This window comes from Bombus huntii, chromosome 4 (genome assembly GCF_024542735.1).
Source record: "Bombus huntii isolate Logan2020A chromosome 4, iyBomHunt1.1, whole genome shotgun sequence".
Classification (NCBI taxonomy): domain Eukaryota; kingdom Metazoa; phylum Arthropoda; class Insecta; order Hymenoptera; family Apidae; genus Bombus; species Bombus huntii.
This window is the reverse complement of record NC_066241.1, coordinates 16325562-16347155: the sequence shown is the minus strand read 5'-3', so window position 1 is coordinate 16347155 and position 21594 is coordinate 16325562. Positions and strand designations below refer to the sequence as shown.

The window sequence follows — 21594 nt, the reverse complement described above, 5'->3', positions numbered from 1 at the left end:
ATCTTTGAGGGGCAATCTACGAATATTATTATAAACACACCTTAGAAAATAATCGTAAATGCTGCTTTATGTGGAGGATTGGTCGAGGATAGATAATGCGAAATAACGAGAGCGAGAAATTGCTGTCACAACCCGTCAAATATATTTCGATTAAATAAATAAATTAACGTACATCCTAATGCGTGAGTCGTTAGTATAAAGTACAAATCGCGAAATAAGATAGCGGAATAAATACTCGTAAATGCTCGTCGCGTAACTCGATAAATACTCGTGAGATCCTCGGAGATACTGTACGATACCGTACGATACTGTTCGATACTCTGTCGCTCGCGATCGTGTCCGTTTGTTTATACTGGTCGGGGGAGAGTCGGAAAATTCAAATTCGTCTTCATTCGATGGTTGCATGTAGCGGCGACACTGTTTTGCCCGGAGTTTGTTTATCATTTCATTTCTGCGTCAAAGCTGAGTCAATGTCCTGAGGTAAAACAATAGCATGAGTCGCTCTCGACTCGCGTCGTCCCTTGATTCCTGTGCCGCTACGTTTATAATCCTATAATCGAAGTTAGAAGTGTGAACATACCTTACTATTATACAGGGTGGTTGGTAACAGGTGGTACAAGCGGAAAGGGGGCGATTCTACGCGAAAAAAAAAATCGAAAATATAAAATAAAAATTTTTCGTTTGAGGCTTTGTTTTCGAGAAAATCGACTTTGAATTTTCGCTCGGTACGCGTGCGGTACGTTATAACGGATCTCACTGTAGATCGTTGTCTCGATGGAAAAATTAAAAAAAATTTTTTTTTTCTATATTTTCGACTTCTTTTTCGCATAGAATCACCCCTTTCCGTTTCTACCACCAGTTACCAACCGCCCTGTATATAGAATGAGCAAATACCGTTTACTAATATCTTCTACACGTTTCAACGATATATTCTGGACGTTTTGCTTGCGACGAAACAACGAATGCGAATGGTTTGTTGAAATAAACGAAGCCTTGTTATAATATGTCGCTATCAACTGTTAGGAAGGCGCCACGGTGGTCACCCGTGACCACCAATAAGATAAACGGTCCATCGGGGAAGAATGTTGTCTTACATCATCAATTTATTATTATTTTGCCATTATATGCTTTGAATAATAAAAATACTCCCGTGACGTTCTGAACGAAACATGTGATTTTGGCGTAGCAGTCAAAGTGTTAAAATCGTTTCTGTTCCGAAGAAAAAGATCTGGAGTTTCATCGTTAAGAATGAACGACACTGATATTATAGAATAAAAGGCAGATGATCGACGCAATGAGTAGTTGGTGCATCGAACATGCATAGAAAGATTAATGTAAAACGGTTTGTTAACGAGTGCAACGGAAGATAGAAGAGAAGAGGGAGAAGCGAAAAGACAAAATGGAAAGTTGAGAGATGAGATGGATCAACGAATCTAATTACGCTGAAGTTAGGGCTGTTCACCCTGGAAAGTAGGTTTGTTACGGGCGTGTCTATCGAATAGTATAATATTTAACCAGAATTTAATTAGTCGGTGTATGTCGATGATTAAGAGGATAGTTTTCGCTAGTTTGATTAAGCTTTTGCAAGCTGCAGTGAAAATTGTGTATTTACACGACAAAACGTATGCCTGGACTTGGTTTTAGTATCGTTTCCTTAATTTTCTCGCTTCCTTGGAAAGTAGCGAAGAGAACGTTCAAACGTATTTTGTCTTGAGTAAAGAAAACGTTACTTCCTCCGTGTTTACCTTCTTGGTCCTTTTAGATAATTATTCCATCCACTTTGGCGCGATTAAAACTCGTTAAAGGAATAGGCGGAGGATCGAACGCGCTGAAAATACGCTGTTATCTGGTTCAAGTAACAATTTTCTTGATAGTAACAGGTAAACAAGATGCTCTTCGTTTAGTCCTCTCGGCACATGATCAATCCGATGCTGTTTCAATTGCACGTTCGAATAACGCGACGAGTCGAGGCAGAAGAAAAGCAACAGTAAATTTAATAAAATTAAAAGGAATTTCCCTGGTTTTCGGATACGGTATAAACACAGTTTTGTTGGATTGAAAATTACTTTGAATCGTTTCTTCTAGTGGAAAAGCAAAAATTTTCGAAGTTTCGTCCTTTGAATGTTCCTTCGTTTAAATTTTCCGTAACCATAAATATTTTCACAAATTTAAGCTGGAAACTAACTAGGAGGCATTTCCTTAAGAATCGGGACGTCCAATTATTTGACCAAGCTTTATAAATGTGCCTGGTAAACTTACCTTTGTTAAGGGCTATGATCCTATTAAAACAATGTAGAAATTAAATTCAGAAAGCTAGCTATTACAAATCGACCATTTGTGATATAACCATTCTAAGCTTTCGTTTCGAATATTCTAAACATTCGTGATAAACTTGTATATTAGTTTATTTTCTAATCGATTATACTCGATACGCACTGATTTATTCCTAGAATTATTGTACACTATCCATTTCGCGTTTATATGCATTTTGCTTTCGCACGTCGCTGGCGTATCACGTGCCTATACTTTTTCACAGGATTTTCACGTGGATCTTGTTTGGAGTTGGCCTTAAGAAAGGCTTTTGTGCAAACAGCAACCAAGACTTGCTTTCTTCAATGTTATCATCGATCTTTATACGTTTTATCTTAAACTTTCATTGTTCGGCACGAAACCACTCTAAATATGTCATTAACATCGGCTGTCTTGTTCTTTCCATTCTACGATCTTATGTCAAGGATAGAAAGAGTAGAATAAACGACCAGAAGTAGCTATGTAATGTGTTACGAGATACTTTCTTGCAAATTTTTATGACTGAAGACAAGTTTTCTTTAGTATAGAATTTAAAGAGGTGTGGGATTTCCAACGTACATGGTACTATTCATATTCTATTGCCAGATATTTCCCTCTTTTTAGCTTTTTTTCCAAATGAAAAAACATATATGCACATATGCACACCTTGCTATTCTATTATTTTAAGTAAAAACGCGAAAAATTTTTACATATGAAAGCTGTTTTATTTGTTAGAGAAAATTTAATAAAATGTTAAACCGAAATTTTTAAGCTATGCATGGAGGCAGCTTGTATTTTTCATTTGTATCAGTATCAACGTATTTTTTTTTTCAATGGGCCTATAACAATAATAAAATACGTTAACAATTTCGATAGAAGATAATTTAAATATTAAAGAAATAAATAACTCGGGTCGTTCTTTTGTCGTTTTACTACGCCACGAAAGAAGTAACATTTGCCTAATTGTATCAGTTGTACCGGTTCTCCTAGCTTCCCATCCAATTTAATTTATCGAAATTTTCATTCATTTATCGAAATAAATTTTCTTTTAGTCTCTAACGATAAAAATACTCGTAAAATAAAACATTGAGAGTTGTTATAGTAATTATTGGAATAACGTAATAATTCGAAATACTTTACTATTTAGCTGACTGTTAAATCTTCTAAATAATTTCGATCCTTATACAAAGATAATTGACAAAGGAAACATCTGCAAATATTTTGGTTACCGTGGAAATTGCCAACTGGTACACTTTCATCGATGCTTTCGTTGTTCCTTTTAACGATTTAATATCGTCGACCCTTCGTAAATTAATGAATTCTCCTCGAGCTCTCCGTTCTCTTTTTCCATCGGATCTCGATATTTGCATTGACAATGAATATTGCATGGGAGAAAAATAAATGTGGAATTTATTAAATCCAGCATGACCATGTTTGCTGACGATATAATAATTAACGCGACAAAAGGATAAAGTTCGAAATAAAAATAATAATAAATGTATGTGCGTTATAGGCAAAAGCATGCATACATGCCATGAATATCTGGAAATGCTGATAAAAATAGCGAGAAATATGATTTCTCCATCAAAAAAAAAAAAAAAAAAATATAAAAATTCCACGTCGATAGACGACACGAAGTATCTACATGCGTATCCGCTCGCTCGTTCATCGTAACGATCTTCCTGGCCACTGATAATATGGCAAAAAAGTTTGCACATTAAAAACCAGCGTTACGTTAACAACATTCTACTCGCTATTTTTGTCAGCCTACCTTTTATAACATATCGCAATAATTTTCTAATAATTTTTTAAAAATAAACAGCATGACAAAAATGTATATAACGGTGTATTTTTTGGTTTTGTATATGTATACATTTATATGCATACGAATTATTTAATTCATCTGTAAAAGGTGTTTTATTTAATATACGAAGAAAATGTGTAAAAAACAGCGCGTTAGAAATAATTGATACAAGTATAGTTTTACTTAATCAAAATAATGTTTATCAATTGTAAATATCGATTGCAAGCTTAATCGGCAATATTGGTACACATTGATGCATGATCGGTGGTTTCTAATTTAAAGTGTATTTATCCGAATGCGTCTCATTCAATTTTATTAAAATATGTGACGTACCGATATTTCCTAAACACCTACAACTTGTTTTTCAATTAAATTCCTACAAATTTATATATAATAATTTGCGAAACATTTTTACCGTTTCGAAATAAATAACGATTTTATCATTGAAACAATTTTAGAACGTTCAACAATTTAGTGGAATACGTAGAAACTTTTAAAGGCAAAACTTCTTGAAATCTTATTTATCCATTAATATTTCTTATCCAAAGTTGTTGTACCGCTAATTTGTGTGTCTAACATTTTTAATGAGGATTGACTGGAATATAAAGAGATACATATTTTATGAAACTTAGTTTCTATTCGTCATTTTACGGTCTTATGACTTATTTAATCGAAAATTTTCATTACGATGAATCATTATACAAACATGATAAGTAACGGAAACGTATAAAATTTTCTTTCGCGGGTTACTAGATAAAAAAAAAATAACAATGTTAGAATATTTATATTTACTTTAAAGATTTAATTAGAATAGTAGAGTTAGTTCGATCTAAATAAATTATTCCTTGGCCATTAGTCTACGATTGTTATTCTATCTCTAAGGAAATTTTTAATTAAGAGAAACGATCCACTTGAGAGATTGAACCTAATAGAAACAAACCCACGTTGAATTCAAATTCAAACAGCTCAATTGCTTTCTTTTCTTATTTATTGTTTTATATTTGAAAAATCTGGTTCAGTAAAAATCTGCGAATCACCAGCAGATTCAAAAAGGCGTAGCAACCCAATCGCGTTCTTTCACAAGCTCGAATATAAAAAAAAGAAATCTAATGGGAAAGTTATTCGCAATCGCTTTCTTTCTCACAGCGGATCTTATACATTTGTCGTAATCCTCGTGTTGCTTATCGTTTCCTATCGACGCACCCTCCAAGGCACCAACCGAGTGACTTTTTGCTGGACCATAGCGACAGATTACCGTGTCAGGATATTTCGAAAGAGAAAAAAGAAAACGAGACTGACGCGATAAAAGAGTGCTCGCGACTTTTTCGCTCCCTGGAAAAAAAATCGATGCTCGAATTGCTCCGTAAATTTTTCTATCATGCTAAGCGTTGCATTTTCTTCGCATTGATTAGAACGAAGGTGCTTTATTGAAAATAAGAATACGAAGCACAACCGCGATATTATCGCTTGAAAAATTCTCGTTTAAATGTCAGTTCTTTGACTGTAGAGTACATTTTGCCGCAGCTTTGAACGAGAATGAGATTCTCAATGTAAGAATTGAAGAGAAAATGACCTGTAATTTTTATTTCATTTAGTCTTCTTAATTTAAGATTCACAAAGAGTATACTTAATTCTTTTCAATGATAAAATGAGGAAACGATCTTGAAAGTCGGTAAAGGGTAATTCCTATCGTAATCAGACGCGTTAGTTCGGATTTTTTCCACCGATACTCGGTAACGAATATCGGTCGAACGAATTTTCTCTGGGTGAAGGTTGACCCGTGCCACGTGTTCGGTAATCGATGACGTTTCTGATACAGGTCGGTCGTCTTAATTCCAGGTGTCAGCGAAATCTCAATTCGAGTCGTCAACGTGTGAGAAAGGAAGAAAAGTATTAGGAAGAAGACGGACGTAGTCTCAAGTTCTCTAGAAGAACGTCGCCACGAATATTGTTCCAGAAGAAAGAGGACAACTATATAAGTATAATATTTGGACACCCGCGGCAATTTGATCAAAAAGTTGATATTTTTCTCATGTTTTCAAAATTATCATCGAAGAATGTTTCTCTACCGTTGATTCTTTGCTTCTTGCTATAACCGAGGTCGAATGTTCCGCTGTTAAACTGAAACAAGAAATATATCTGCACCAGCGATGTTCATCCGTAGCAGATAGCAAGTACTTCACGCACCTGCACATTTAGTTGCACCAACATAGTATAATCAAGCATTTCTTAAAATTTTACATCGACTTTCTGAAAAATACAGACAGACTCATGATAAAACACGATCAATCTCGCGTCACCATCTACGTGAAACATAAAGCGTTAAAGCCAAAGAAAATAATCAAGCAGAAAAGAAGCTTTAAAGTAAAGTCTAAAGTAAAGTAATCGGAACAAATTCGGAGAGAAGAAAAGGTGGAAACGAGCGCCCGAAACGACAACAGATCACCCATACAAGGATAAACGGTGGCTAAAAAAGAAGACGAGAAAAAGAAAAAGAAGAAGGAAAGGAAGGATCGGAGTAAAAAAATTGTAAAGGCGAAGAAGCAGGTGAAACGGCAGTACGAACGAAGCTTATGGGGGTAAAGTGAGTTGAACGCGAGCAGAGGATAAATAAGGACGAGCAAAACGTGGAGGCAGAGGAGAAGAGAGAGGATAATGGTGGCGCATGCTCCTCCTCGTTGTGCACGTATCGTGGAGCAGGCAGTTGCCCTCGTCGGCTCCAGGTACACGCGAAAATCCATATCGCCGCCGTGTAGCGTCTCCTACGGCCGTTGACAGACTCCGCGGACACGCCAGAACCTCTCGATCGGGCGTCGCAGTGAGCGTCGCGACGCAGCTTCCTCGACACTTCCGCGCCGCTTCTACGGAGTAGCCTCTTACACTGCTTCGAGCACGTGCCCTAAACAGTCGCATGTCACTGCTCGCCGGCGGAATACTAAACTGCCACGGAATTAACTTTCAAACAATATTTCACCAGTTTTCAAGCTCATTTCTTTTCATCGATAGCATTTATTTGAAAGAAATTCGTCTCGTTTGAGAAACCAAGTGGTAATTAGGAGAAATTGGAAAGGACGCTGCTAGGTCGAAGGATAAATAGATGGGAATTTCAAAGATATCATTTATATCTTAAGGAAGCCGGTCGTCCGAAGTAAAGTGTTATTTAGAGATAATTAAAAAATATGTATCGTTTGGAAGAAGGAAATGGTACTTAAGAATAGTTGGAGGGATAGACGTTGCTGGATCAAAATATGAATGTAAATAGAAATGTTAATAATATTATTTGCTTTAAGGAAACTATTCGTCGCAAAAGCGGAAGGATATTTAAGAGGAATCGAAAGATCGGACGTCGCTAAAATTATGGATAAATATGAACTTCGAAGATGTTGTTTATCATAGAGGAATATGAATTACAAGAATATTATTTATCCTAAACAAATTGATCGTTTGAAGATACACAGTGGTAATTAGGAGCTATTAAAAGGTGCTTATTGTGGAACGTTGCTGAATGATAATACAAACGAACATGAACTGAAAGTATCGTTTATTTCAAGGGAATTCATCGCTCGAAGAAAGGAAATATTAAATGGGAACAATGAAATGATGTTTTTATGAAAGCATGAACAAATACGAGTTCGAAGGAGATAAGTGCTAACTAGAAATAAATCGCAAGATGTTTATGGAATTATGAATAAATATAAATACTAAGGATGTAGTTCATCTCGAAGAGAGGTTCGTCCTTTAAAGCGATGATTTAATATGAATAACTATCGAAGGTATTATTTACCTCAGAACCCAAACCAGAGTCGCGGTAATGAAAAAGTCAATGAAAAAGTCGAACATGGTTAAATTGGTACACGAATAATACGTGTGAACATTTGTAAAACGCGAACACAGAAGATCGGAAGCTGATGGAAGAGATAGCAATAGCGTATTGGAAAAGGAAGTCGACGGTATTCCACAAGGAACGATAAATGTAAAAAGTTGGACTACTGTCGCGTTGGGGTAGCCAAAGATCCGTGAAACGAAGAATCGTAAGAAATCTGGCAAGGTTTCAGGCGAAACTTTGTTAAGATTTCCAAGAAAATAAAAGAATCTTCGAGGTGGTGTAATTTGTACGTTGTAGAGACACCGAGTCACACGAGGAACGTTCTTGCAGAGAGGATTTTACGATGGTATCGTGGAAAAGATAGCCAGTTGGAAAGAGTCGCGTCTACGAAAGGATTAGGAAACGGGAGCCTAACTCGCAGACCAGGTTAACAAATAGCTAAATTACAAAGTGAATGGACCAAGTTTTGAAACTCATTTACGAAACTACCGACTATCAATTATAAGGAGCTGTGAACTTCCTTCTATCTTCGAAGGAGTCGGTAATAACCCCTGGTATCGACGAATACCATTCTCCGGAGTAGTTGAAATCAGGCACGAATACGTGCGTTAACCGAGTGGGTTCTCGAAACATCTCCCTCGAGAGTTTGCCGATAGTCTCTCGCGAAATTAGTACACTATCGAAACGTGGAACTGATCGAAGCCGGCCTTTGTTACTGGTTTTCAGCGCGATGCTCGCGATGTTAACGCGCGGACAATAGGCGAACTTCGTCTCCAACTGTTAGTGCTGGATCTGATGGACGCCTTGCCGCCAGTAGTTCGGTAATTGGCTTTGCGTTTCAAGCGGTTCGCCTAATGGCTGTCGAGTGCCGCTTTCAAACGGATCGACCAGTTGCAGCAGACTGTTTTATAAACCATACTACTCGTACCATTGTACGTTATCATATTTAAAGCGTGAAAGCTAGATCGTCGAGGATTTTAAGATCAAAGATCGTTTAGTAAATGGAGGGCTAGAGAAATGGAGAGCAACGAACCAAAAGAAAATTCGTTGCTCTAGAAAAGGAAGCATTTCCAAGCTCGTCATAAGTCGATCTGATTTCGTCGTGTTCCTAGAAATTACAAAACGAAGGCTCTCACCTTCCGGTCAGACTCCGTGCAATCGAGATATTCCGAAGCTGGGAAGCTCCGGTGAAATCACCTCGTCGGATCAGAGGACATCAAAGAGCGATCCTATGTCGCGGTATCCCGTGCCTGGAGCGTGGAATTTAACGGGCTTGCGGGGATTTCTGGAAACTCTATTCGATCGTAACATTTCGATATATAGATAAATATAGAGAGAAGTTTTCTGATAAGGTCTTGTACAACGTATTAACGGGGATCGGGAGGATACCAAATAGAAATCCTAAGGAAAAAGCGTGTGTGCGAGGATGAGACGTTCCTCGGGATCTTTTTGTCGCTACGCTCTCGCTCTCTGATATTGGACGAAAGGAAGAAAAAAAGGTCCTTGAGAATTAACCCGTGGAATTCAATGACTGCGAGGTAACAAAAACGTTTGCTTGATCGTAATATTTCTAGATCATTTTCAATACCGTAAATAGATAAGAGAAAAAGAAGAAGAAGCGTGCGTATTAAATCAAAAGGAGACAGAGAGAAAATTAAACGAGTCGCAGAAACCCCTAATTTATAATACAAAAAATTCAAGAAGCTTTGTATGACCATATTTAGAAATGTAAATGGACAGACAAATTATATAAAGAAGCTTCTCGATAATATCTTATATCAGGTATTAACGAGGACGAGGAGAGGATACGAGCAGAAATTCGCGTGAGCGTGCGTAGAAAGATTAAAGACTCTTTGGGGCCCTCTCGTTGTTACGCTTGCCCTGTGCTCTTCGAGTAAAGGGAGGAAAAGGACTCCTCTAGGATTAACCGACCCTCCTTTAATGGCAAAGGATTTAGGGGGATCAGCGAGCATTAGTCGGCGAATCTCGCGGTTGGCCAGGAATACTATCTTCGGTCTCGTTTCTCGCGAAGAACACCAGGTTTGGGGAAATAATTGCGTGTCGGTCGGTTGGTGAAAAATAGAGCCCCTAGAGATTAACCGCGCGTCTTTATAGAACTACGTGAAGGGCATGGTCCGCTCGTAATCGACGTTTTCGCCGCGTGCCACACATTCCACGACCTTGTCCACTACTGCTGCTCGAAACCTAAACGACGTATATGGTCCTCGTTATGTTCTTGTAAAACGCAAAATCACGTTGCGCTCCTTGAAAAATTTCCAAAAATCAACGATACGTAACGCGTAATGATAACGAACCAACGACATCGCGACATCTTCTAAGAGGAGCATGGTTCACTTATAAACAGAGGAATAATTTCTATAAACAATTCGCCAAGGGCGCTGGGCCGCTATAAAGATAAGAGGGAATCCGTGTTGTTTTCACTTTTTGCTTCAGCTCGAGCAAAGTCGAGCCTCGCGAAAGGAAGCAACTTGATCGAGGAAACGAATAAGACGAACAGTGTTTAGTTTGTGGCCGGCATGGAGTGGCAAGAGAATAACGAGAGCGTCTTCGACACCGGCAATTACGTGCTGAACACTTTGTATTATATCAGCAAGCTGAACGAATCGGTGAATCCCGAGGCGATCAAGTGCTTCGAACGCAAACAGGAAGAGCTGCAGCTGTTGTCTCTTGGGACGCAGCAGGAGGATCAAGGATGCGAAATCAGCTGGGATTCTTTATTGTGTTGGCCGAGAACACCTCCCGGTACACTGGCCACGCTACCGTGCTTCGAGGAACTGAATGGAATACGCTACGACAGCAGCCGTGAGTAACAAATACTATTTGGTATTGCGATCGACAGTATCCCAAAATGATTATTTTCTTTCTCCGGTTGGTTTCGTTCGTGGGGCGAATGGTTAACGGTTGGTCGTAGAAAACGAAATTCTGCGATCGGTTATCAGAGTATTCGGATATCGGATATACTTGTGCGGTTTTTGATTTTTTTTGTGTAATTTATTCGATTAAGTAATAGAATTTTTCTTTTTCCGGTATTGAGATAATTTCTATGTTCTATGTTCTGGCTGAAAATTGATCTTTCAGGTCTTGTTCAAACGGATACGGTTATAAATCACGTATCTTTCAAAATTTATCTCTCAAATTTATCTAAGCTTCTATTTTTGCTTCATACGCGCGACATAAATTTCGCCTGAAAATTCAATTTAACAAAACCACCGGACAGCAGCTACCGTTCTGATACGTTAGGCGCGCATATTTAAAGAAAAGCTATTTCAATTAGTTTAATGGTCACGCGGCTAGACGCGGAATTAAAAATGTGGTTTATACGATAATACGATTCCAAGTGCGGGGAAGTTCAAGTAAAATTAATTAACGTTCATTTTATCAAATACATAGCTATCTATCCACGTAATTAATATCCGTGTATACCCACACTTATATGTTTCATTCCCTCCACATCGAAGCTATTAATCTCACTGAAAATATTAACTTACAAATTTCATTATTTTCCAAAGATAACGATATTTCAAACAAAAGAAATAATTTGATCGCCGGAAAGATTCTATTTCGGATTATTTGTTAAGTAGGGTTAGACGTCGATCTGTTCGTTCGAAACCACATCGATTTGATTCTTTGAAATTTAAAAGGTTCAAGTAAGAAAAGATCGGGTAGAAAGGATTCAGGTTATCGGATTAAAGGGGAAAAGCTTAAAACCTTTTTATCGATTTTCCATCCCCAAATATTCATCAATTGCAGGATATCTACAAGGATTTCGTAGTGGGAAGAGCGCAATTATAATTTAAGTCGTTTTCCATATCTGAGTAATATTTGTCTTTTATGAAACATCACCTCGTAACTATTGTTTCTCGATCTATTTCGTTTCCTAAAAACGTAATTTCATCTAGGAAAGAGCAATCCCATCTTGTGTCGCGTATAATGCTTTCTCACGTAGAATATAAAGTGCATTACCATCAATAGCGCTATTCGCATGAAGTGTATAGTTGCATAGTTAAAATTGTTGTTAGCGTGAACGTTAAGAGCAAACTAACATTTCATGGGTCTTATTTTCCATAAAACTCGAGTTTTAAAACGGCCATCAACGTTGGCGAGAGACAAGCTTGAAACGCCCATTCTATCGTTTTTAATTAAATCGTTAAGCAACCGCTACATTCGTTCGTTTCTACTTTTCTCCCTTTCCGTCTCTTTCCTTTTTTCCTAATAAAGAACAATACGAGAGCTTTCCATCCGTCGTAGAAGATCGTCAGCGAGTCGTTTTCTTACTCGGTTTATTTTATTCGAAATCGCGTGATTTTTTCTGCTGTGAAATTGAAAAACACACGACGTGAAGTTCTCGAAATGTTTTGATCAATATCAACATATGGTCGGTAAATAAATACCGTTCGTCACATATACAGTGAAAAAAGAACGAAATCGATTAAAAATGTACAGAGTATAGAAAGACGCATTTGTCGATATGATCGAGATTTAAAATTGAAATTTTCAAGAAAACGACAAGTTTTTAGGCGGGAAATATTCTTTTTTTTTTTTTTGTAATAGATACGAGTAAGGAAGATAGAAAATATATAGTAAAATAAAAAGTAGTAATTTCTTTTGATCAAACAGTTTGGATTCTTGTGTTTGATATAAAAGAAAGTTGGCAGAAGCCAGGAAAAAGCATAGGATTGTTCGTTTTTGATCGATGTGGCGAGTAACCATAATAAAAGTCATTCTGTGTGCATGCGGCAACACAACTATCACGTAACTCGGAGAATAATTGAAGTGAAAGGAATACGTACATCCACCTTTGTGTTAGTTTATTCGAGCATAAGACGAACATACAAATTCGCGATTGTGTTATTCGTATCGAATATGAAAAATATCAAAGATCGTATATCTATAAACGGTATTTCACAAAGTCAAATTATTTACATTTCTTCAAAATCTTTCCATTTTATTTCCTCTGAAATCTTTCTTTTAAATCTCGCCATTTTATTTTTCATTTCCAATCACTGCTTTTCATCCATTTATTGATTTGTCCAGTTAATAATTTCTCCGTTCATGGTCGATAGCTGTTATCGCTGGTTTTCAGTTCTTAATTTTCCGCTGCATCGTGTAACCAGTGTAGCTTTCATCGTTAATCTTCGCCTACCAATTCACGCTGTTCGCTATTCACTTCGCAATCCGAATATAAAGTTTGGAATACTAAATAAATCTTCAATGGCCAATTCAAAAGGCTTCGACGGCGATATCCAATTTCTGAATTCTAAATTAGCTTGTTACACGAAATGCAGCCTTTATCCCCTGATTTCCATAAAATCCTCTATCTTTCTCTCGCCTCTTGAACGATGTTGAGGAAACATTTTGTATACGAAGGGAGTTCTCTTGGTTTATTCGATAAAAAATGACGAAGACTTTCTTCTGTCGATAAATTTTTCTAACAAGATAATGTCTTATTACGTAATTCGGGAGACACTTCTTTGCTTTCCACGAAAAGTCAATCATTTTTATGCTGTGTCAGTTTCAAAGCAACGACGCGATATCTGATACGACTTACACGAAACCGAAACTAACCAACTTGATGAAAATTAATCATTTCGTTTTCTAAACGTTAACCATTTTGAATCACGTACAAGATGGGGCACGTAAGATGTTACAAGCTGTTTTCTCAGAATTAGCGCAGATATCGATTTATTTCTTTTGTTTCTTCTTAAATCGAACGTAAACCGAACGTCTCATTTCGCTGAAAAGAAAAACAAGCGAGCGAGAAACCTCTTGTTCTCTAAGAACCTCTAGAACTTAACGAGAAAGAAGCAAGTATGCATTCGCGATGACTTGAGAGAAAACAGCTTGCGACACTTTTACGTAACTCACCTTGCTGTCTTCTATTTACAATTAAAGTTGAAAAATCTAGAGCAAGTGAATTTGATCGATTCAGTTTGCGTCTACACGCGTAAAATGAATTTGCAGATTACAATTAAATTCGAAAGTATGCAAACCAATTTCAAAACTTTTACCCACTTTCTGCCAAGGCCGAGTAGAAGAAAGCGGCAGACGAGCGCATTTTCCTAAACGTTTCGCGTAATTTAAAATGCTCGTCGAAAGAAATCCCTTTGCGTGCGGTCGCGCCTCGAAATAACGAGGAAAGGAACGTCGCAACATGGAAAATAGCAATAACGGTCTAGCAAAGCCCTAAAGATCGTTTTTCCCCCCTTTTTCTCGCTGACTACAATCGATACCAACGCCGGATCGTAAACGCTTGCCACGTTTCCGACGTGAGTAGCTTCTGCTTTAATGATCCACTCTTTCCTCGTCTGTAACGCCAGATCCATAAGACTGCCTTGTACAGAAACCTTCGGAGGAATATTAAATCTCGATTTCTATACGCTCGAGCGTATCGAGCAATAGTACGATATATCGGCGTCCTATGAAACGCAAGTTATATCGGGCCACGTTCGATTTGGAACTGTAACTGCGCGTGTTTTCACCATTGAGCGACACACGGTATTGACGAACTATGATTGAAACGTTAACGCTTTATTTTCTTTTTCTTTTCTGAAAAAAGCTTTTGCTTTTTTTACGTTACGCTCATCTTTTATTAGAGATTGTTGAGAATTGTGGATCTTAATCGCCGAAATAAATGTATAGGAACATTTAGATTACGCTCAGAATTAATATGAAAATAGTTTCAGATTTATTTAATATGTGATTTACAAGATATTCGTCGATACATATTTGCATGCGTCTCAGCACTCTCTTTGTCTCATCATCTTCTTTACCCCATTGGTTATTTTACCCCAATTACTTGACACGACGGATCAGATCCGCAGACTAAAAAGACATTATCCTTTAGATTTAAGCATTAGATTCAACCAGAATCAAACATGTTATAAACGCTTATTATCCAAGTTACGGTACCACGCCAAAATAATTTACTTATAATTCTCAATGAGAATTGATTGTAAAAATTCTACCAGATAAAAAAAGAAAAATGTTTTACGAGATGCTGTGCACGCGCATACTCCCACTATTTACCAAATGTCCAGCTGGATAAATTGTAACGTGCAAATTAAATAATAAAAAAAAACATACTCCCACACACTCATACTCATATGTGTGTGTCACTACTACGCGGCTAATCTGTGTAGCACACAAAATTACACATATCTCAACAGAGATCAAACTTTCGGTCGTGTTGATCCAACACGAGCACGATGTTGGCGGATGACATGCATTATACGGGGTGATACTGGAAAGGTAGCTCACAAAGGTACCTTTGTTTATCGAATCGTGTAATATTCGTAGAGAGTACGATACATCGAAACCATTCAAGCAACCAGCGTCGAGCATTTTGGAATTGTTTGTTATTTAAAAACACACGCGGCTAGATACGATATGAGTAACCAATCGGCGATGAATACCTCTAGGTATTGTTATTAGGCCGTGAGTATTTTCGTCGGACGTCTGTAGGAATTGTTAATAGATAATTAAAGTGTTAACATGTAAATGCCTAACCGAACAGGACAATGTAACGATACGATCTTTAATAACAAACGGTAGAATATCAGATATTCTAATTAACAACGAACAAATGCGCTTGCAAATACATATAACTTGCACGTGCGTTTATTTATTTTATTCAGCGAGCAGGTCTCTTAACCGAGTGATATTCTTTAGATATAAATTGAAACTTTTCGACCTTTTATTCGAATGTAAATCCCATTTTGTGGAGAATATTTATGCATCGCAGATGAATTTTCTGTCAATTGTAGACGATAAATGATATTATTTTTTTTCATAAAGAATCTGTATATTGTATATGTCGAAGAATATGCAAAGAGAATACTTGAGCGCGTGTGTGCTGTGTGGAACAAAAAAGGCGGACTAGGAGAAGGTTAAAACGGGTCCAGAATTCGTTAGAATTTCACAGAGGAAAATTGTTATAGGAAAGCGTAGAGGATGTTTCACGGTTCGTTTACATTTGTTTCTCCAAAAATGTGGCTTATGTTTCTTTCCAAACTGCATAGCATAGCTTGTGTCTTAACAAAAGTTATTCTTGACGTTTAATTTAATCTAGGTTTATTCGAAGCGAATAAAAGATAACAATTCAATAAACAATTGCCAGGCGTTCAGCAGCGATAACAAACTTGCAACAGCATTATAGGCATTCGATCTAAAATTTGATATTTTATCTCTTTCGTTCTTTCTTCATCGACTGTGCTTTAACGCAATCATCTTGATAAATGAACCAATCGAAACAGATTCGTAACAATCGTTCTTCCGATTACGAACGACAAGAATCGATGGGAAACAATGGAATCGTTTTTTCAAGTTTGCTGGTTGGCGAAACGATGGAATCGATTGGTATTATCGGGAATTACGAACTAATTCGCGCAGGAAAAAACGCGTGTCGGCGACGTTAATGGTTTTCAAATCCTCGCCATGAATATTCATTTAAAAAGACGATGACCGCGATATTTGCGATGACCTACAATGCTAACAGAATGAGGAATACCCGATGACCACAATTTACTCTCCGCTGACATTACACAACGCTAATGTAATTTGATCTTAAATGGCGGGACCGGCTGTACGACCGGCTACTTCCATAATTAACTTGGCGTCGTGCACGATCGCGCCTCCCTTTCTAATTAAAAACGAAATCCAGTCACTTAGCAAGTTATTGAAACGGCGGAAAACACGTAACTGTTTTCTCCAACAGTATCTCGATGGTATCGAACAAACATTTTTTATTCGTGTTTAATTATTAGACCGTAAATTTTGATGCGTTTACGAGTAATCGAAGGATATAGAAATACGTAAAACGCGTATAAAATGCAAAAGGAAAAATATTTATTTGTCACTGAATTTTTCCTCCCTATTTGGTTTATCGATACGTAGCAAATAAAAAAAAATTCAATATTTCTATCGATTTAAACAAGCGTCGATAAGTGTTGGAAGAACAACGTCGGATCACGAGCACGTGAAAAAGAATCAGTTGAGCGCAACAGGAAATCGACGAATCGTTCGATCATTACCAAACGCTTCATGCAATGCCATGCAACGAGACAATGGATCTTGTAGCTGGTTATTTCCTCTGATTTATGACGCGAGCATACGATATCCATAAATGTAACAGACTCACGTGTACGTCGCTATTTCACGGAATAGAAGACTTGGTTACGCGTTATGTACGTGTACTCCTCTCGTACGAGTATGTCGTACGTGTATTGCCGTGCATGTTACGTAGATACACGTGCACAAGAAGAGCGGTAATATAATGGTCGCCAGATTGTTCGAGTTTTACGACAGCATTACGTATGTATTCGACGACAGAGCGCTAAAAGGGAATCTTGGTTACGAAACGTCGCGTCTGAAATTCCTTCTGTATCCTCATGAATGTTCAATTTGACCAGCGATTCGTCAAAAAGTGTGCTATTGAACGATCCAAATGGCACGGAATGGAGCGTGCTTTTCATCGGTTTTCTTATTGTACGCGAGCGGTTTCGAACCAGCCGCGCGAATGAATACCGAATACCATCGAATACCACAGATTCATATCGCGATGCAATAATTCTATTTCATAAATCGTATCTCTAAAAATTACTAAATATTTACGTAGAATTTTGTTATTAAAGGTTGCGCTCCTCTGTATTCCGCCGTATGTGGAGATTTAATTAATTCGAATGGAATATCTTTGAAGTCGCTTGAACAGAGACAGAAATTTTTGGGAAATTGGTTATGGACTAACGATACACGGTAAGACGAGTGTAGAATTAGTTAAATGGTAGTACGCAAAAAGTAATTGTATAGTACGTGAATAATTTCTCTGGCATCCAAAGTGGGTCTCCTATGTACAATATCTCCTTTGTTTTTAAATGTTTAAATGGTTTCGAAAGAGGAAGGTAGTTTTTCATCCGTACGTCGTTTCATACGACGATAAAATACGAAATACTGCACGATGAAATTACAATGGGACACGGGGGTGCACGAGATAGTGGGTTGAAATTAATCTTCCCACTGCAACGCAATGAAACGAGTGTTAAAACGATTACGTCCGAAATGAAAATTAATTTCAAGAAATTACGTGTAGTCTTGTCGTTCGTACATCTCGTTACACTTTTTACATGGAATTTATTTTCAACAAACTAATTCTGCCTCAGGTGTTTCGTAAGACCGCGAAATGCTTCTGAAACTCGATCACGTTGCAGAAACCTTCTCGCAATACCTACTTCCGTTCCTGTTCACACGCTGCCTCAATGAAATGCTAATTCCAGCTTTATGTATGCATTGTAGCACTGTATAGACTTATTCAACGTTCGCCAACAATTATGTATAATTCCGTAATTAACAGTTTCTATGTCAAACATGCCTTTGTCTATGTTTCAAAGTGGAGACTACGATAAATAGAATTTGATTTCTTTTATGTTTGATAGGAACGAATTTAAATCGCAATTTATAAAATCGATCGATACGTAGGAGACTCGATAGGACGGAAAACGTCAGGATGCTCTAAGTTTTGAGAATTCGGAACATTTTGATCGTGTTACAGTTAACAACTTCGTAGCTCGGTGAGATTCATAGATCAGCGTGAATAGCATTTGGAAAGTTTTAGCTGCACGTGCTTGTGCCGCGTTACAAGCGTACCAATCTCGAAACTTACATAACAGAAAATGTTATTTTGTCAACACGGATGCAGAAATTTCTTGTCTATCGAGAATTGTGGAAAAGTTCACTTTGATTTATCGGGAAATTAACGGGGGTTTCGTGCCAATCAGACCTGCATTTTTCAAAAAATCTACTCTATTGCTTTGATATCGGGTAGGAAAGACTCTAAGATATTATATAGGTAAAACTCTGATTAAATGCAAAATTCGAGATCGAGGATCAAGAAGTTTATATTAGCCTGTCCAGAAAGTGTCTTTCTTTCGCAAACGTGTTTTTCACAACAGTGCACTTTGTACACACGTGAAACCAAGTCTGTGGAATGTCGCGGTGTTTATCTCAACAGAACAAAATGGATCGTACGTAATTCGACAAAATAATATAAAACAAAAACCTTGTGTGTCTATTATTTCCTCCTATATAAAACGAAAGAAACTTTTCGGACAAGCTAATAGTTGTACGAGGTGAGGTCATGCAGCAGATCAGATTGCAAATTTGTAAATCCTTCCTATGTGAAACTCGTTGAAAGATTTTCCCCGCATTCTGACGGTGTCCGATCGATTTACAATTTAATGTTCACGACTAGACGTAAATCCAATCACGATCATCGGCCTGTAAGGTTTCCAGCTAATGTATAGAGATTCAAGGATATCGCAACTCAATTTCTTTCTTTCCACCGACTCGCGTTGTTACCATAATCGACGTCTTTTCTTTCAGATGTTCCGAAGCGCTTGAGATCACGCGTATTATATACCGAATTATCTGCTAACTCTAAAACGCAAAAATGTTGGATCTTAAAACGTGAAAGCGAGTAGTTGAAAGTAGATTTATTTGTGAATAATACGTAGATAATAATAGAAGAAAAGAAAAGAAGGAAAAAGATAGAGAGAAAAGATATTTTGTCAAGAAACTTACGTTTGCAAGTACATTCTCGTATACAGAATAAGCGTTATGTAAATCACGATTTTATTGATTTTGCTAGTACGCAAGGTACATAGAGTTACGATGAGTTAAATTAAATTAAAGAACATGGTTCAATTTGTGGATGGAATTGTGATGGAACTGTTTGCTTCGTTAAAGCTTTTAAAAATCACAGTTTGGTGCAAATATTTCCGTAACCTGACCTATCGATTTGTTAAATATTCGCTAAATTTTTAAAGTGGAAAATGTATTCTATGTTTAAGAAAGATGGTAATCTTGCACAAATCAGAATACATAACACGCTTCACATAGTCGAGTTTTAATTAAATCTTTTCGATACAAATATCCTGGAACATGGCGGAGATTATTACGAGAATATTTATTTCGCAGTGCTGATTTACTCTTTTAATAAGCATAAATTCTTTCTTTGCTCTTTATGGCGGCATGTATTTCCCTGTTCTGACGCTAGAAAATTACTTCAGTGTGTTCCACTACTAAAAAGCAAATTTTCAAAACAGAAGTATCATGTCGCGTAGAAAGTTTGGCAGATAAAAGTTGCTTCAGCTGAGAGTTTGAAATGGTCAGTGAACAGTGAAATAGGTGTTTAGAAAACAGTTGTGTATACTGGATACGAGTTTGGGCTATTCGTTATTTAAGTAGATCGCTCGCTATCGTTCAAGGGGAAAGTATATTGCGCGATTAAAGCGAAACAAGGCAAAGATAAAACAAAGTAAAATAAAATAGAAATATAATAGTAAAAAATACATATCAGTAAAAGCGTGCGGTTGATTTTCCAAAGTCGCATATTTCGACCTCTCGACGATATCAGCAATATAAAATTGCGTTGGTCTGTCTTTTGAAAAACTCGCTAGATTTCCCCTCGACCAAAATACCAAAATACGCCGAATCAATGATCGCTTTCCTCTGCTCTTTGTACTCTTTCACAACTTCCAGAAGTAGTTCCCATTTCACTCGTCGACGAAATTTCCGTGAATTCACGGTTGTACGCGACTCCACGCGATACGTTCCAATAAACGGGGTGGCTTTCGAGCTGCAACAAATTCTCGACTTACGATACTTACGACAATAAAAGACAAAATCACTGGTGGAATGTGCGCAGGATTTTTACGAGTTACTTTCATCCCGCTTATTTTTAGGACGATAATAAAACTATTCGAGAAGAAATACGGACTTACATTCCTTAACTTTCAACGAAAAAGCTGGCTACAAATTACGATTACCCTCGGATCTCTCATTTCAGAAGAATAGAAGAAATCTCAGTGAGCTGTCCTTTTCTCTCGATTGCGAATTCGAAGTTGTACACCGTTCGTTGTGAAAGATTTACGCGCATCACCGAACCCGTGAAATACGTCGGTCCGTTTGGAATTTTTATGGAATGTTTAAAATTTCAAATAAATTCCCCGGAAAAAATTTTTCCGTAAAAAATCGTGGAAATATTTCGGATGCATTATCATTGTTCATCACGATAGGAAATGGTTTCATTTCGCTGCGGATGAGTAGCAAATGTTTCTTTTATTGATGTTTTTAAATGCGTTCGTTTAGTACCCAATTTAATCGAGGATTACCGAGATAATTACGAACGTTATTGGAGGATATGAGTGACAAAAAATTATCTTCAGCTTTAATCAACATCCGAGTAAAAATGCAAAGTTCATTCTTTTCCATTTTTATACTCGCCGCAGTTTTACATTGTATTTTCAAACGGTAATGTAGCTTTTTTTTTTACACTAAGTCATTCATTTTCGGCCTGATAAGACTTTCTCGTCGAAGGAAATATTCATTCGCTACGAACTTGTTGGTAGAACTACTGAAAGGGGTTTAACAACATTGATCAACAACATTGACCGTGGAAAAAACGAAATTGAACGCTCATAGATAGTCATCGTAAAACGACGTCAAAGTTTTATCGCTTCTGTTATTTATTAAAACGCGTGGAATAAAGGTTTATTAAAAAGCACGGGAGATTAAAGAAGTACTTTGTCGAAGGGGTTGCGATCTAGAAATAACCCTGTCTAAGTATAAACTTTGTTGACACTTTGTTTCTTAATTTTTATTT

General features: G+C 37.2%; 1 protein-coding gene across 3 annotated transcripts in view; it reads left to right on the top strand.

Moving 5' to 3' along the window:
* Positions 1-21594, top strand: part of LOC126865321 (diuretic hormone receptor-like) — a 76993-nt gene that overhangs the window by 8650 nt on the left and 46749 nt on the right. For 2 of the 3 annotated variants that reach the window (XM_050617757.1, XM_050617756.1), the window contains exon 2: positions 5933-10742. The exons of the other annotated variant lie outside the window; for it this stretch is intronic. In XM_050617757.1, the coding sequence (XP_050473714.1) occupies positions 10457-10742 (286 nt within the window). In that variant the 5' untranslated portion in view covers positions 5933-10456. The remainder of the gene's footprint in view (positions 1-5932; positions 10743-21594) is intronic. 3 annotated transcript variants of the gene reach the window in all.